The sequence below is a fragment of the Drosophila nasuta genome, chromosome 2L, assembly GCF_023558535.2.
Source record: "Drosophila nasuta strain 15112-1781.00 chromosome 2L, ASM2355853v1, whole genome shotgun sequence".
NCBI lineage: Eukaryota > Metazoa > Arthropoda > Insecta > Diptera > Drosophilidae > Drosophila > Drosophila nasuta.
This window is the reverse complement of record NC_083455.1, coordinates 19,996,775-20,013,761: the sequence shown is the minus strand read 5'-3', so window position 1 is coordinate 20,013,761 and position 16,987 is coordinate 19,996,775. Positions and strand designations below refer to the sequence as shown.

Sequence of the window (16,987 nt, the reverse complement as noted above, 5' to 3'; positions counted from 1 at the left end):
GTGTTGCTGTTGTTATTGCTGTTATTGTTGTTGTTGTTGTGTTTTAAGCATGACAAAGCGCCGTACAATTTCACAACAGCAACTTCATTATGATGTTCGGCTTGTTTTTCCACGAAACAACTGTTTACCGAACGTGGCTGCTCTGCCGTCGCTGACGTCAACAGCGCCGCAAACAGCGCAGCGCTGCCTGTGTGCATGTGTAGATGTGTTGGTGCGTTGTGCTCATTTCATTCAAACGTCCAACGAGAAATTTCATTTCAATACGCAGCCCGGCCAACGAAGCGTCGTCGCCTCGCCTTGCGACGCGTCGCAGTCACTGTCTCTGTCTCCGTCTACGTCTACGTCTCAGTTGAGTCTCAGTCGCTGTGCTGGCGACGCGCGTCGTTTTGTGGGTTCGTTACAAATCGATTTCAATAAGTTTGTCAGTGTTTGTCGGGAAAAGGCGACGCACAGACGTTAGCAGACGTTGTTCGAGAGCGCATCGCAAAGCAAAGCAACGCAACGCAACGCGTACGAAAATATTTTTTGGGCGCGCAGAAGAAAGTTGAGTTCGCTTCATTTCGTTCGTTTCGTTTGTTCTGGCAAAAAGCAAGTGTATCCGTGTGTGTGCGTGCGTGTGTGAGTGTTTAGTGTGCGCGGGGTGGAGTGCGAAGTGAAGATGCGATAAACAGCAGCAGCCTACTGTTGTTGTTGTGTTTGCTAAACAAATAAAGGAAAAACAAATACAAATACAAATACAAAATTCAAACACAAACATCATGTACAAGGAGAAACGAAAACGGCTTCAATAATAATAATTATCAACATCATCATCGTCATATTTCGAATGTGGAATACAAGAAATGTGAATTAAATGCTGTAAAAACAACGAAAGCGAACAAAAAAGTATGAGTTATTTAAAAACAATATATTTCACTACTCATCTCTCTCGCTCTCTATCTCGTTCTGTCTCTCTCTCTGTCTTGCTAATTGTGCGTTTGCGTTTTTTTTACGCGCCTTGAAATTTATTTTTAAGTTTCTGATCTGATTTTTTATGTTTACTTTTTGCGTTTCGAAAATAACAGCAATAGAAGGCTATCAAAAATAAAAATAAAAAACAAAGCCAAAAGATTAAATTAAAGAAAACATATATATAAATTTCATTAAAAACCAAAACCAAATACAAAGTAATTCAATTTAAATGTGTGATTAAAAAATTTCAATCTAATTGATATGAGTAACTTTAGTTTACACCGTAATTCAAACAAGTTTGTGATCTATAAAAAAAAGCCCAGCAAGCTTTTTATTTTTATCAAGAAATCCATCCACATGCAAATGATTTTTTGTGAAAAACCCACAACTAAAAAAAGAAGAAAACAACAAAAACAACGTGACCGCAAAATTCCCAGTAAATCGCACAAAACTGTGCTACAAACAACAATAAATTGATCAGGCCACATAAACAATTTCTAATTTATTATTATGCAAACATATTGAACGCATTTCAAGCATAACAAAAAAATTAAAAGCTAAAAATAACTAGAAACAAATTTCAAGTTAAACTAATTAAACATGAAAACGCAAGAAAAATCCAGCCTGTGTTTGTGTGTGTGTGATTTTGTTTACCGTTGTGATTCATCCAGCTGATTGCGCAGCAACATTTTTGCTTTCTGCGCAAAATGCTCTAAACAAAGAAACAACTAAAACCAAAACGAACAAAAAAGTTTAATAATTGCAATATGTGCCAAACGTTGTAGAAATGAACATGTTACACATATAAAATATATGTAAAGCACAAACTCATCCATAGACACTTTGACCAGGAAGCAAATCGGGCGACAAAGATTGATGTAAAAGCGAGATGCCCAATGCGTACGTCACACACACACACACATGCTTGCTTGCGGTATTGAAGCTTGTCGCGCAGTTTCGAGTGCGAATGAGTGCGCACGTGTCCCTGGCTCTCTCCGTGCGAGTGTGTGTGTGTGTATTAGTGAATCACACTGTGCGCGTGTGTGTATGCGTGTGAGTGTGCGAAATAGCTTCCGTCTATTGTGAATGGCGCACTGTGTGTGTTTTGTTATCGATGGATGTTGTTAGCATTTCTCCCCTGCTTGCTGCTTGCTGCGACTTGTGACTGTGTGTGACTTGTGACATTTTGTCACACACACACACACACGCGTCTTTTTCTTAGAGCGTCTGTGTAGTAAGCTCGGTGAATATTCAAAGTGAATTTAATGCCAAAAGAAAAGCGCCTCGTCATTTGCAAAACGCGCACATTTTCCGACAGGTTCGCTGCGTTCGTTGGCCAACGCTACGTATGCGCGATAATCAGCATTCGAGTTGCCTCAAACATTTGTTCACTTCGTTTTACATGTTTCCTTTAACGATAAAGCAAATTACAAATTTTTGTATAAATGTTTCATTTAAAAACTTTAACTTTGGATTTTATTTTTCATATTTCCTTTGTTAGAAATAAAAGAGGTTTCTTTTATTTTCTTTATTCATTTATTTTTATTTTTATTTATTTTTATTTTTCTTATTGATTTATTTGCACACAAAAGCAATACTTAATGTTTTAGCATATTTCATTTATTAACCTTTATGGGTAATTCCCTTATTTATTCAATTTAAAAATAGATTATTTTTTTTTTTGTAATTCAATTAATTGTTTATTTAAACATTTCCATTTCATGTGAAATCTTTATCGCAGAACATTCGTGACTAATTTCCTTATTTAACTAATAAAATTATTGTGAAATTTAAAAGCACATATTTCTAATCTTGATAATTTAGATAGAGCTTGCGAGAATAACTTCAATTTAATTGTGTTGAGTAGTTTGGCTTAATTTTAATTAACAAGTGCTCGAGGTCTCATCTATTTCGCTTGGCAAAGCATAAAGTAAAAGGTGTAATGTAAAATAGAGAAATACATTAAGTAGACCAACAACATTTGTGCATAGAAACTAAAGTCAACGTCTTTTGTCCACATCAAAAAATGTGCTTGTCACTCTGATCAAGCGTTTTTTTCTCTTTTTTTATTTGTTGAGACTAAGTTTAGCACTTTAAGGAAAGTAAATATGTTTGACACACATGCGAATCACAATTTTAAATCTTTTATTTTTAATTATTGCTTAATACTAAACTTGAACTTTGAATACTGAAAGTTTCTTGAATTTGACGCAATGTTTGTGGGAAATTTCCATGATAATTGGCAATTTACCTATTAAGAGATATGGTTTTATAAAACACGCTAAGAAACACATAATTTTTTTGTGGTTTGTTTCTATGCACAACAAAAGTTTGCTCAGTTCAAAAGTTCGTGTTGATAAACTTTTACCCCAAATAGTTGGGGAAATAAGGAAAAAAAATGAACGCTCAATAAATGTCAGTTGGTTGATTTATAACACTAAACAGTTTGTAATCTTGAATTGAAATTGGGAAATCCAAACAATCGTATTTATCACAGATATGCCAAATCAAACACGTAAAGCAATTAGCAAGTCTCAGAGAGCAGAGAGTAGGAAATTTTAAATAATATGAGATAATAAAATTAACTTGCGAATCTTTTTAGTAAATAAATGAGGTAATATAATTAACTAATATGCATATTTATTATTTTCTACTTACAGTGCAGCGTAAATTACCAAGGATCAAATGAAAAGATGCTGATTGAATGCATTTCGCAGGACATTCCTTGAAATCTACAAAAACAAGAAATAAAACTAAGAAATAGTAAAGAAACACTGAGAGAGCAAGAGACAAGAAAAGTTAGAGAAAGCAAAAGTTAAGAGTTAATTAGCCAATGAACTACAATACAGAGAACGTTGTAGCCGCAGCCGCAGCAGCCAGTCAACATCATCATCATCGTCATCATCATCATCATCCGTATCATCAGGAGCCACATCATCAACACATTATTCCACTGCCCAGTTATTCCTCCAGCCAGGCAGCGGCGGCGGCGACGTCCGGCAGCGGAGGGGGAAGCGGAAGTGGAGGGGGAGGAGGCGACAGTTCACCGAAAAACATGGAATGGACTAATGATGATGCGTTGGAGCTCATTGAACAGTATCGCTGCCACACAGAGCTCTGGAATCGTGCCGATCCCAAGTACAAGGATAAATTGTGTCGTTTTCGCGCTTGGTCCGAGATCGCGGATCGTTTTGGCTGCAGCAAAGCGGAAGTGGAACGCAAAATGAATGTCCTGCTGACGCAATACAGACGCGAGAAGCACAAAATGTTTGTGAAAATCTATCAGGGCATTCAGCCCAATCCGTCCAAGTGGTATGCGTTCAAGCGCTTCGACTTCATGGAAGCCGGCGGTGGCAGTTTGAGTGGTTTACCCAACAGCGGTGCCGTTGCCAATTCCTCCATCACCTCATCCGCCACATCATCATCGGTCAGCCACAATGGTCTCAATGGCCTTGCCGCTGCTGCCGTTGCCGCCGCTGCCTACGAGAGCAGCACGATTGCAGCGGCAGCGAACGGTGGCGCCCCAGGTGGCATCGCAGGTGGAGGAGGGGGAGGAGGAGGTCCTGGTTTGAGTACAACTGGAGGAACAACGCCCGCATCGCAGCACCACAGACGCATCAAGACCAAAGAGCTCAAATATTTTGGAGCGGTGAGTAATCGACGAATAAATAAAACGTATGCGTAATCACAGAGCCAGAGAGAGAGCGAGAGCGAGAAAGACAAAGACGTTGACAAACACAAGTATGACAACAACAACAACAACACAACGTGAACAGAGACGATTGTCAACGACTGCTTTGACTAGCGAACACACACAAACCTATTAACCCCTTGCTGACCAATTGGGTTGCAAATTACACACCTAACATTGACTATTTAAGTATAATATTTTCATAATACAATCCGAATACAAACTCATTAAAGTACAAAATAAATACATTTATAGTTAAAGTTAAAATCATATAAGGTACACAGAGAGAAAACAAATCTATATGGAAAAAAATCTTGATTTAAGATATTCGATCTAAAAAAAAAAACAATCTTGAAAAAAGATTTTTGGGTTGAAACAAATTTTAATCAAGATTTTTATGCAAAATTTGCATTTTAAGATGATTGTAAAGAATATTGCAAATCTTGATTTAAGATTTTCGATCTTCCAAAATTAATAATCTTGAAATAAGATTTTTCGGTTAAAACAAACTGAAATCAACTGAATTTTTATGTAAAATTTTAAAGTTTTTTTTAAGAATAAAATCTTGATTTAAAGTTTTGCAAATCTTGATTTAAGAACTTTTCGGTCTTAAAAATAATAATTATGTTTTTGTTGCTTAAGATATGTATATTTTCAAATGAAATGAATACAAGTAACTTGCAAATATTACAGTACATATGTTATTCAATTTCTTTTTGACAAGGTCACCAAATATTATCTTCGATTAGCAACAGAAAAAATCATTTAATTAGAAAAGTTATCAACTTGGATGTACTTAAAATGACATTTATTTTTCATGTCAAGTACCGCAAAATTTTTTAAGTTTTATACACTTCCATATATCAAGATAACATTGGTTTATTTTTATAGCCCTTTTTTGACCAGGTCACCGAATAATATCTTTAAGCACACTTATGTCTAAATGACTCTCAGATTCCTTTTCTAACTGCTGCAGCTGTCGACGTTTTTTGATTTCTCATTCAGATAAGATATCACAGAAAATTCTACACAATTCGATAGATAAATGTTAATTCAACTCTTTCTAGAAGGATTCTAAGAACTTGAACACATTGATCGCTTTTTAATGATTGATGAGCATGAAGAAAAATACAAAAACGAAGAAGTACAGAAAAACATATTTGTACTTGATGATAGTAAAAGAAGTTTACAAGATTTAATTTGTGACTAAGACTTTCTATAAAGAGTTTTAACTCTTGAATATTTCATGGGAATTTTTGTAAAATTAAATACAAATATACAGCTAAAGTAACAGATTTACAAAAAAATGTTGCATTTTGTAAATTAGCAAAAAAAAAACACATTTCTTTAATGCAAGAAAAGTAAATTTGGTTATATTGCTGTTAGTGTTAAAGACAGCAGCAAAATGCACTGCTTGCATTGTTTACACTTGTGGTGGCAAGCAGTTCAGCGCATGCTTTTAATTGTAGTTGTAGTAGTGTACTTGTTATAATTTGTTGAATGAGGAAATCGCCAATACGATTTCATCAACTAATTGCAAAGCGAAAAGGGTTTTTGATAGCATTTTGATAAGTGCGTTTGTGAATGTCATAAATATAAAATAAAACAAACTGTATGAATGTGCATATTTAAGCAGTCTTGATGACGTACATACTTTATTACACATTTTACACTTGGTAATGCCAAGCAGAGCGCGTGTATTTAATGTAATAAACTATTTCTCAGAAATCGGACAGGTGTTAAATCCTATCAATCAGAACTTTGATTTTTTAACACGCACACACACTTGGAAGAATCAAACGCCGTTAAGTTAACTGTGTTTGAAATTGAGAGAGATGTGTAGAGAGCAAGTGAGCGACAAGTGAGAGAGCGCCAAACGGACCGCCATGTGCGCAAGTGACTTGCTGTTTTTGTGTTGCCGATTGTGCGAGCGAGCTAAACGAACAGCATTTTCGCCATCACAGTCGTGCATGCAATCGGCAGTCGCCTCGAAAGAGAGACAGAGAGAGAGAGTGAGTGCGGAGACTACTCATGCTTCATGTGTCTGTTGTTTTTGTTTTGCGACGACGATCAAAACAGAATTAAAATTTTTACGCATAAATTTTTCTTAGAATTCCGTCGTTGTATGCGTGAGGCATTGGCCTGAGTTACTTGAGCTTGTTTGTATGTACGTGTGTGCATATGTAAATATGCAAGTGTGTGGCGAGTTGGTTTTTTTCTTGTGTTGTTTTGTGTTGTTTTATGTATTTGCTTTGTCGCGCCAGACAAACGAGCAAAGCTTTGCGAGAGCGAGAGAGCGCTGTCTGATATTTCGTTGTCGTTGTCGCTGTCGTCGTTGTCTCTTGTTCGCTCACATGCTCTGTTTTTGTGTGTGATGAAATGTTTGTTTTGCACGGCGAAATGCGCGTAGCACTTGCCAGCGTTGTTGCTGTAATGTGGTTGCCCAGTGGCCTCATCTAACTCAACCTCCCTGACTCCCACTTCCTCCCTACCCCACACTCATCGTCCCTCCTGCTTTTGTGAGTGTGTGTGTGTCTGCGTGTGTCTAGTGATTGTGTGATTCGTTTGGCGTATGTTTTCGTTGCTATACCCGGGTAAAAGGGTAGTTTGAGTCGAGCATAAAGTAGATACAGATGATAAAGATTATTATAGACATTATTGAAATATAATTTTATATTGAAAATGTTTGTGATAAGCCATAATGTCACCTTAATTTGCTACACTTTGGTCACAATAATTCTCCAAAAATTCGTAGCGGGTATTTCGGAGTTGTGCGTATTCGACAATAGCTGTCTTACTTGCTGTTGTTGTTTGCTTTTGTTTTTACTTTGGCACTGTAGTTTCCACTTGTTCTGTGCCATTGTTGTTGTTGTTGATGCTCTGACTGTTTGTCAGACTTATCAAAACAAAATGGCAAGCAGCAGTTTGTTGTTGCTGTATTCATTTGCTCTTCTTTTGTTTTCACAAAATAAATATTATAATATAACACTTCGTTATGAGTAGGTGGCAGACGTAGGGTGGTTGGTTGGGGGGAAAAGGGAAATGTGGGCGATGCGTACGACTTGTTTGTGCAAGTTCGGTCAGGTTGTCTTCTGCTTCTTCTTGTTGTGGCATCGAACATTTTACTATTTTGCCAAGTTGAAATTCCATTTACCTTTTGCAGTACTTCCCCTTTACTCCCCCTCCTCATCGTTCCACCTCTCGCACTTTATTTGCTTGCACTTTTTGCTGTTTTTCTCCTTGGTCTCGTGTTTTTGTTTTTGCGTCATTATTATTTGCGTGTGCAGGCAGCGGCGTCGACGACGCCCACGCTCACGCCTTCTCCTCCCCATATTGTTGTGTGTGAGTGCGAGTGTGTAAACACGTGTGTATGTGTATTGTATTTTTGCTCATATTTTACAATTGTTTTGCTGCGGCATTTTCTCCAAGACAGCAAACAACAACAATAAAGTCTGCCTGCCTTGCTTGTTTTTACGCTGGCGCTCGCTTGCGTCCCGCAATGTTGTGGTTAGGCCAGGCAGCGACAGCGACGTTGGCGTCGTCGTCGCCGCCGCCACACGCGTTGACTGCGTTTTAATACCGTTGCTCTGCTTTGCCCTGTCCCTCTGTTGTGTGCGCTGTTTTCTGTTTCTGTTTCTCTGCCCGTCCCGCTTACACTCATTTCATATTCCAGCCCCCCTTCCAACTCCTTTCAGTTTGTTTGTGTTTATAAAATGCGTTTCCTATTGTTGTTGCAGTTGGAGCAGTAGCAACTGTTGTTGTTATTTTTGCTGCTGTGGCTGTTATCGTTGTTGTAGTTGCTGTGTTTGTAATTCGCGTGGTTTTGTTTTCTCTCGCATGCGCTTTTATAAAATGCTTGACTCTGACTCTGGCTCCCCTGCGGCGAGGCGAAGCGAAGCGAGGTGGGAACGAAAAGTGCAAGGGAAATAAGCAGCAGCAGCAGTCAAAGTAGCAGCAAATAATGCAGGCGACTGCAGCCGACAGCAGAGGCAGCGACGGCGACAGCAACAGCGACAGCGACGTCGAAGTCGACGTTTGTTTTTGTTTACTCATTCATTGCAAAGTTGTTTAGCTGTGCGCGCAGTGTTGCCAGCTTGGCTGGAAGCTCGACTTCGCTGATGGGATTGTGTGGAGAGTGGGGAGTGGAGAGTGTGAGGCGTGGGGAGTTGGGAGTGGGGCGTGGTGTAAAGTTGCACATGGTGAAGCAAAACGAACAGCAGGAAGAAGAAGCAGAAAGAAGAGCGTGAGCTGTTTTCAAAAGTTATGCAAGAATTTGAACTATTTTCGTTATGGGAGGTGTGTGTGTGTGAAAAGCAAAACAGGATATGAATGCATTTGAAAAGATGTGAATTTTACGAGGACCAAATGAATAATTAAGTTGAGCACTCCACACACTCACATTTGCATTATACAATTAATTAAATCAATAACAAACTAGTGTTATTTTTATGCACATAATTTAATTGTAGAAAATACGCAAAACAGACGGAAAAAGTTATTTTCCATACCATATAATAAGTGGGCTACAACTGTTCAAAACAAGTTCATTTCAAATTTCGGGTACTTCCCCAGCTAGTAGTGAAGCGCAAAACAAGTCAGTAAACTGCAGTTGAGAGTGCTCGTCTATAAGATACTCCTGAAACTTCATATGATACTGCAATGAAATGGCATTCAATTAAAAATAACATATTGTAAACCTAAAACAAATAATGGTTTAACTTTAAACTAATATGCTTTGAAGCATTTAAAAAACAAATAGTTTTTTTCATGTTTAAAAAAAGTAAAACCAATAAAAGTTTAACATGAAACTAATATGATGCAAAACATTTAGGAAAAAACATAAATAAATAAATTATTTTCTCTTGCAGCAATTTTTTTGTGAAAAAAAAACAAACCAATACTTGACCTACTATGCGTATACGCAATATTTCAGCAAAACTGAAGGCTATTTTCGCACACTCAAATTCGCAACCATTTAAACATCAATAAATATCAAAGTTATTTTTAAAATCAAAAATAAATATTGCCAAATGAAATATAAAATGTAGAGAAAAATGAAGATGTTTTGAGTTTTATGCACATGTGAATTGATCCGCAAATTTTGGGGTCAATTAACTCGCTGCGGTTTTCTGCAGTTTCATTAGTTAGTCAATCAATTTAAGTGTGTGCTTTAGTGTGTGCTCAACTAAAATAACGCAACACTTCTTGAACACTTGCGTGAGAAGAACTCGCGACAGTCGTGGAGAGTATAAATAAAATGCAAGTGGTGTGGGGAAAACTGTGTGTGTGTGTGTCTGTGTATGAGAGAATTTATGCCCTGTAATCACTTGGAGAGAGCGAAAAGAGATTGCAGTGATTGCAGGGTATCTGCGTGTTGAGCCAATTCTATGGGGCCACACTTGGTTGTTTATTCATTGGATTGGATGATAATCAGTTTGTTTACATTTTTTACTTGCACACACACTAACCCACACACACGCGTGCATGCAAAAGTAAAGAGAGAGTGGGAGAGAGAGTGAATAATGTGGAGCATGAAACAGTCAGCTTGGGCTGAGTGAGAGTGTGACAGCGACAGCAACAACGAATGCTGTTTTGCTTTATGCACGTACTTATTATGTATGTATGTTCATAAATACCCAGTGAACGAAATTTGCGTAAACGATACTTAATATTGTGATAGTTTTAAAATAGTCGCCACAACATAGACTTTGTTAGACAGTTCGTGTTTGCGTGATTTCATCGCAAGAGGCTCATTGGGTACGTTTGTTAGTGTAGACAGACAAACCTGCATGCTTAGTGTGTGTGTGTGTGTTTATGTGTGTGTGTGTGTGTACATGTGTTTTTTATTAGCTCTACCAAAATAATAACACCGACACGCACATACAAACACGCTCTTACTCTAAATGCGTAAACAACACAGCAAAAGCAGCTGCAGCAATAACAATAACAAACCAAACGCGGAGGCAAATTTAAAAACAGCAACCGACAACAGCAACAACAACAACAACAGCAGAGACAGCAAATAGCATTCGACAGTTGTTTTTGTGAATTGTGGAAAGTTCTAGGCGCCATGCCGAACGACGAACTCGCCTCGGTCATGTGAGAGCAAGCGAGAGAGAGAGCGACCGAGCGAACGAGCTTGCGTCGATCGTGATGATGAGCAGCAGCGCGCATTAACATATTGTCGTAGGTTGTTAATATTTATGGGCTACTGCGCTGCTTGCTGCCATCTCTCTTTTTGCGTTGCGTTTGCCTTGTAGGTAATGTTTTGATGACACTGACACTTTTCACACACAAGTCCAATAAGAAATTTGAAATTATAATCTTTGAACCATTGAACGGTGCCGCGCTCTCTTCTGCTATTTTGTTTTGCACGAATGCGACGCTCTCTCTCGCAGGCAGGCTACTCTCCAAAATGTGTGAGCATGTGTGCGTGTGTATTTTGTTTGTGCGGTTGCTGTTTCTCTCAAAACAGTGACGGCATGCTGTCAGTTAGCCGCTGCTGCTGCTGTTGCTGTCGCTGCTCTGCTCAGACGACTTACTGCGTTGTTGTGCTGTGCTATCATTTTTTCGACAATATGTTTTGCGTTGTCGTCGTCGTCGCGTCGTGCAAATAATCACAATAATATATCGAATATTATTTGTTTTTTGTTTCTGTCGTATTGTCTATAGCAACTGCACATATTATGCATTATAACGAAAGTGGCGAAGATTTCGCTGCGCCATCAAATTTGCATCAGAGAATCGCAACAACAGCTGGAGCACCAACAATAACAACAGCAACAACCAAAACTGTACTAAATATGTTTAAATATAACATTTGATCTTTCCCAACACTTGTAGACTCGGACTCTCCACACTCTGTTTGCGCGACTCTTTAGCTCAGTACTTTGCGCATGCTCAATAAACAGTGCACATGTGTGTGTGTTTGCGTCTGAGGGAGTGTAATTGTGAGAGTGTGAGTGAGGTTTTGCTAATTTGTTTTGATCGTTCGTGCTCGTGTGTTTGCCATTTGTTCGGCATGCACAACAACAAAAAAAAGTCGAACACGAACGGTGTGTCTGTGTGTGAGTGATGTGAATTAACGGGCATTTTTGTCAAATTTGTTTATTAAATTTAGGTATGATGATTATAAATATGCATGTGCGCGCCCAAGTCAAAATCAATAACAATAACAAAAGCGAAGCGATTGACCGGCTCAAGAATTTTAATAGGCATACTTCGCATACATATGTATGTGTGTTTGTATGTATCTTGTTTGCATTGTTATAAAAATATCTATGATAATATTTTTGAATTTATTTTTCGTTAGAGGCGATAAAGTACATGTGTATATACAATATTTATGTAAATAACTGCAGATTGTATTTATATTCGTCATGCGCTTTCCTTAACCTGCAAAATTCAGCACAAGTGCGCGTTGCATTATCCATAAACGGTACTACTGGCGCCATCTTGCGCTCATGGTTGCCGCATGCGTTTTAGCAATGGAGTTTGCATGCAGGAAAATGTTTTAGCTTATTTTGAATCATAATTACTATTTGAAGAGAGATTGTTTATGACGTTGTTTTTTTTCTGTTGAATTTTTGATTAATTGATATATTTAAATGATGTATAAAAAATTACGGATGGTCAGATTGTTTTTCCCTTTATATTCCAAATTATAATTTTTTGTTTTAATTTATATTATTTTAATTTTTTGACATTCAATATATTTTTTTATTTTATTTTATTATTATTTGTTTTAATTTTTTTTTTTATGATTTGAGATTACTTCCACTTTTGCATTATTGATTCCAGATAAATTCGTGCCAATTTTTATCATCTTATTATTTGCTGAAAACAATCTTATTTCGAAAATGACCAATCTAATACATCTCTAAAACTTTCCCCTTGAGTCATGATTTTATTCTTCATTTTGGAATGTTTTTTTCTTTTATTGCATTTTGACATAGCATGATTATTAGATGATACTTGGTTTTCCCAAAGAACAACCAATTAAATGAAGTCGAAAGTTTAAAGTTTCCTTAAAGCTTAAACGACTTTTTTTGACCTCTGTTTTCATTGGTTGATAGCAATCTAATTGAAACATATATTTAACTTGGCATTTTTGTGCAGATTCATTTCTGTACATATTCTAGAAAGTTGATAAATTTATGGAATTGTACTTAAGTTCTCTTTGGGCTGGCTCATTGTGAGCTGGTGAATTTTGCGTTAGCTCTTCTGATTGTGTCAGGGTGACTCTTTATATGGAGGCTTCGATAAGAAAGAGAACGCGAAAGAGTGCGAGACTATAAAACAACGACAACTCCACTTATGTGTGATGGCTGTTGATTATTTTACCTGGTTTTTAATGGTTAATTGCCATTTTGAAGACGTCTGTTCGTTTGGATGAGATACTGTCAAGTGTGAATGGATACCGATCATAGCGGATACTCGAGATAGGACAGTTAGAAAGAGAGAGAGAGAGAGAAGGAAACTGTTGGGAGAAGGGGGAGTTTGTAGTTACAGACAAGTAAGATAGCTCAACTTTGAGATACATGCTTGAAAATTCAATATTGACAGATTCTGTTAAGAAACACTTCTTAACATTCTTCTGCAATGTTAATGTTATTAGTCTGTTAACAAGAGTTTTCGACGGTCACATTAACATTACAGTCGTATGTTAAGAATTTTTGTTTAACAGAGCTGTTAAATATGACATTGTGTAAGGACGTAACTACTAATCGTTGTTTTCATAGGTTTATGTTATATAGGTTAATTTAGGGAGAAAATTTAAGAAAATATTCAAAAGAATTATGTGAAGAACAAAGATTTGCGTCTCTAATATAAACCAAGCTCTTCAATACATTTATATGTATTATAGACCAATATTTTCGCTATAGTTTATTAAGTGATAAATTTCTGAAATAATTTCTATTATTTCATACATATATCGAACAAAAATTTGAATAATTCTTCTTATAACGACTTGATACGCGTGATCAACATAAGAAGTTATGTTAAAGTTATATTAGTTGAGAGTTGTTGCTCTATCTATCTGATAACTAAAAGTTCATTCTGATGACAACTATTGCTATATTGCATCAGCTGTTCTAGATCAATATCGAATTCACATTGTAGCAATAATTTAAACGCCAAAAAGTTAATCTAATTTTGGATTCTTTTGCACTCGTGATGATTGGCGATAATTTGCAATGTAGTTAGGTCAATATAAGGGTAATTCTCTGGCGAAAAAGTCGCGTAAGACACTATCTAATGTGAAAAAAAACATATACCAACAGTTTTTTTTTTAGTTTTATAGCTTTGATTAGCATAGAGAGTTTAGAAAAATTTGGGAATTATTTTTCTGTTTTAAGCTAATGGCAAAATTGAATGAATTTGGTAGCAAACAAAAAACTTAAAATGAATGAATGAAAAAGTTCTCAAACTCAATCTTAATAATCTTTATTTATTTTTAAAATTGTTTATGTAGTTTATGTTTTTTCCACTGTCGCTCACTCGACAAATTCCGTCAGGGAATTTCCCATATACATATAAATTTATTTCATAAATTATTGAATTAAATCACAATTGACAATGTGACGTATTCGTAATTTGTGTAAACTATTAGTTGGGTGTTGTTTCTGTGTCTTTTACAAATATTTCCCGCTGCCACAAACTTGTCATACCCTTTTACCTTCAAAAGTGGAAGCGGGTATAAAAGGCGTCATAATGCTGAATCGTGCGTTTCATGATGAGTACAGCTATCAACGAACTTTGCTCACTTGTGTGTGTGTGTGTGTGTTTTACCCCAAAGCCAAAACGACAATAAAGCCAAGTTTCCTTATCACTCCGAAGAGTTCTCTTTATCGCGCTCTTTGCTTCACGTTTGCTCTTTTCTAATCTCTTTCTTACACTCTTTTCCGGTAGATGGCCCTCAACATACCCATGCTGATAGCGAGCGGACAAACGCTGGACAACTGGAATACGGCGGGCCAATATTCGCCGCCCATAGGCAGCGCAGGGGGCGTGTCCAGCTCCCAGCAGCAGCAGCAGCAACTGCGGGTGCCATTATCCTACGGAGGAGGAGGAGGCGGAGCAGCGACGCCTTATCCAGGAGGAGGCGGTGGAGGAGGGGGGGAAGCAGCAGCAGCGAGTTTCAGCCAAGTCCGCACAAGACGATCGATACCTCGGACAACGAGGACAACAACAACAGGGACGAAGCAACAGCTGCAGCACTCGGACAATTGGCTGCCAAAGTGGAGCGACGCACGCCGTCGGGACTTGCAGCCCCTGGAGGCGGCAGCTTAGACGTGGGCATGGCCGTTGAACCAGGCGGAGAAACGGTGTCAGTTCCGACAGCAGCTGCTGCGGGAGGATCACACAGCGAAGGCGGCTCGAGTCCCATACCCAATACGAATGCGAATCCCAATGGCGGCAGGACAACACCAACAACGAATATGCACGAGGCGCACAAGCAACAGCAGCATCCGCATTCGCATCCCCATCCGCATCATCATCTGCATTCGCATCTGCTGCAAACAAGTCCTGTGTCCGCTCGGGCTGCAACTCCGAGGCAAGCGCATGAACAGCTGCCGCATCATCATCATGCACCCCATGGACATCATGCCGATGAGCTGGACATTAAGCAGGAGTTGGTGGATTATTTCCATGGCACATCCGCAGCAGGAGCGGGAGCGGGGGGCGGGACAACAAGCGGGTCCGCCTCCGTTGCCGCTGGACTCGCAGCGTTCGTACAGTTCGGCGGGCGAGGAGAGTCGCAGTCTGCAGCTGGACATGGCGCAGGATTTGCGTGTGGCCCAGGCCAAGGCACAGGTGAATTTCGGTGGCTTTGTCCTCCCCCCGCGCAGCACTAGCGCTCAACTAGCGGCGGCTGCTGCGAATATGCCGCTGAATATGCGCAAACTGAGCTCAAATGCCGGTCAGCTGTTGATGAGCTCGCTGATGGGGTCGAGGGAAAGCATGTCCGAGGATGGCGAGGCGGACAACGATGAGGCAACCGAATCCGCAGCGAGTCCCGGCCACATCAAGAGCAGCGTCTCCGCTCAGGATGCCAGCTCAGCGGTCCAGGCTGCGGCTGCATTGTATGCGGAGAGTTTGGGTCGTGACGATTGCGATTTTGTGGGATCGAATGTGTCGATGAAGCTGCGAACGATGGATCGCACACAGCGCATCATTGCCGAGAAGCTGATCAGTGAGGTTCTCTACTTTGGGCAATTCAATGAGTTGGAGCGCACTGCGCGTATTCAGCCCAAGTGACAGTGGCGCCTCAAGAAGTGGCCAAGAGTGGGCGTGGATCTAAAGCAGGAAGAGGTGGGGATGACGGCACAGCGAGCAGCGGGTTTAACGCTCGCCTGGCACATGGCAAACACAACTAGACGCAACGAAATTCCATTATAGAAAAAGAAAACGAAAGCAAAAGCAAATCAGTACAATTTACTTTTAGTCCATTTCTTGGGGTGCAGGGGCAAAGTTACTTAGATGAAGAGGAGGGAAGGAGGGTCACACAAACATACAGTTCACTAACCAAAACAGCAATCAAAGAATTAAATACTTAACAACCTTCAATATTAAGTAGAGATGCGGGGGAAGGGGCCTGAGACACATCAATAAAGCTGAACAGAATCTCAGTATTAGTTCATAAAATACAGCAACAACAACCACATACAACAAAAAATAGCAACAATACAACCTAAACATAGTTAAATTAGTTAAAAAGTACTTTACAGGGAAGTAAAGAAGAGTTCTACGTCTGCTTCTTGGTCGCTTCAATTAAAAAAAAAGGCAAAATGAGAACAAAAAAAGGGAAATCAAAAATCAAAACACGAAAGACAAAAAACGCCTACTCAAAAGTAAGAAAAGAAAATGAAATGAAATGAAACTAAATAAATAAAATACTATGCGTGTATGTGTAGATAACTATTGTATGTTTTTTATATGTCAAACTATATATATATACAATATCATTGTACCTTATTTTGAAACAGCAATGTTTTCGTAGTCATTTAAGTCTGGTCGTCAACTAAAACAAACAAACACACAACAACAACACCAATCGATACAGTAACTGAAACCAACTAAAAACTAAACTATACTTTTTAAAACATCAAACTAAAATTGTATAAATATATATATATACATATATCTATAAATATATGTCGTCACTAGTTTGTAAACAAAACAAAACAAAACAAAATATATAAACTATAATTTATAATTAGCAAAAAAAGAAAGAAAACGAAACAAAAATTGTAAATTTTTTGCGTGCATGTGGTTCTTTTTTTTAGGTCATAATTATTTTTGCATAATTTTTAAGTAGTTTTATTTTTTTATGCAAAGCAA

The 16,987-nt window shown here is 38.4% G+C and overlaps 1 protein-coding gene across 1 annotated transcript; it reads left to right on the top strand.

Moving 5' to 3' along the window:
- Nucleotides 1–278: 278 nt before the first annotated feature.
- On the top strand, nt 279–16,751 carry LOC132783700 (uncharacterized). The gene is given in 5 exon segments (XM_060789044.1): nt 279–885; nt 3,612–4,600; nt 14,555–14,730; nt 14,772–15,344; nt 15,346–16,751. Coding segments are annotated over 4 exon segments (2,124 nt in total). The 5' UTR covers nt 279–885; nt 3,612–3,784; the 3' UTR covers nt 15,905–16,751.
- The last annotated feature ends 236 nt before the right edge of the window (nt 16,752–16,987 follow it).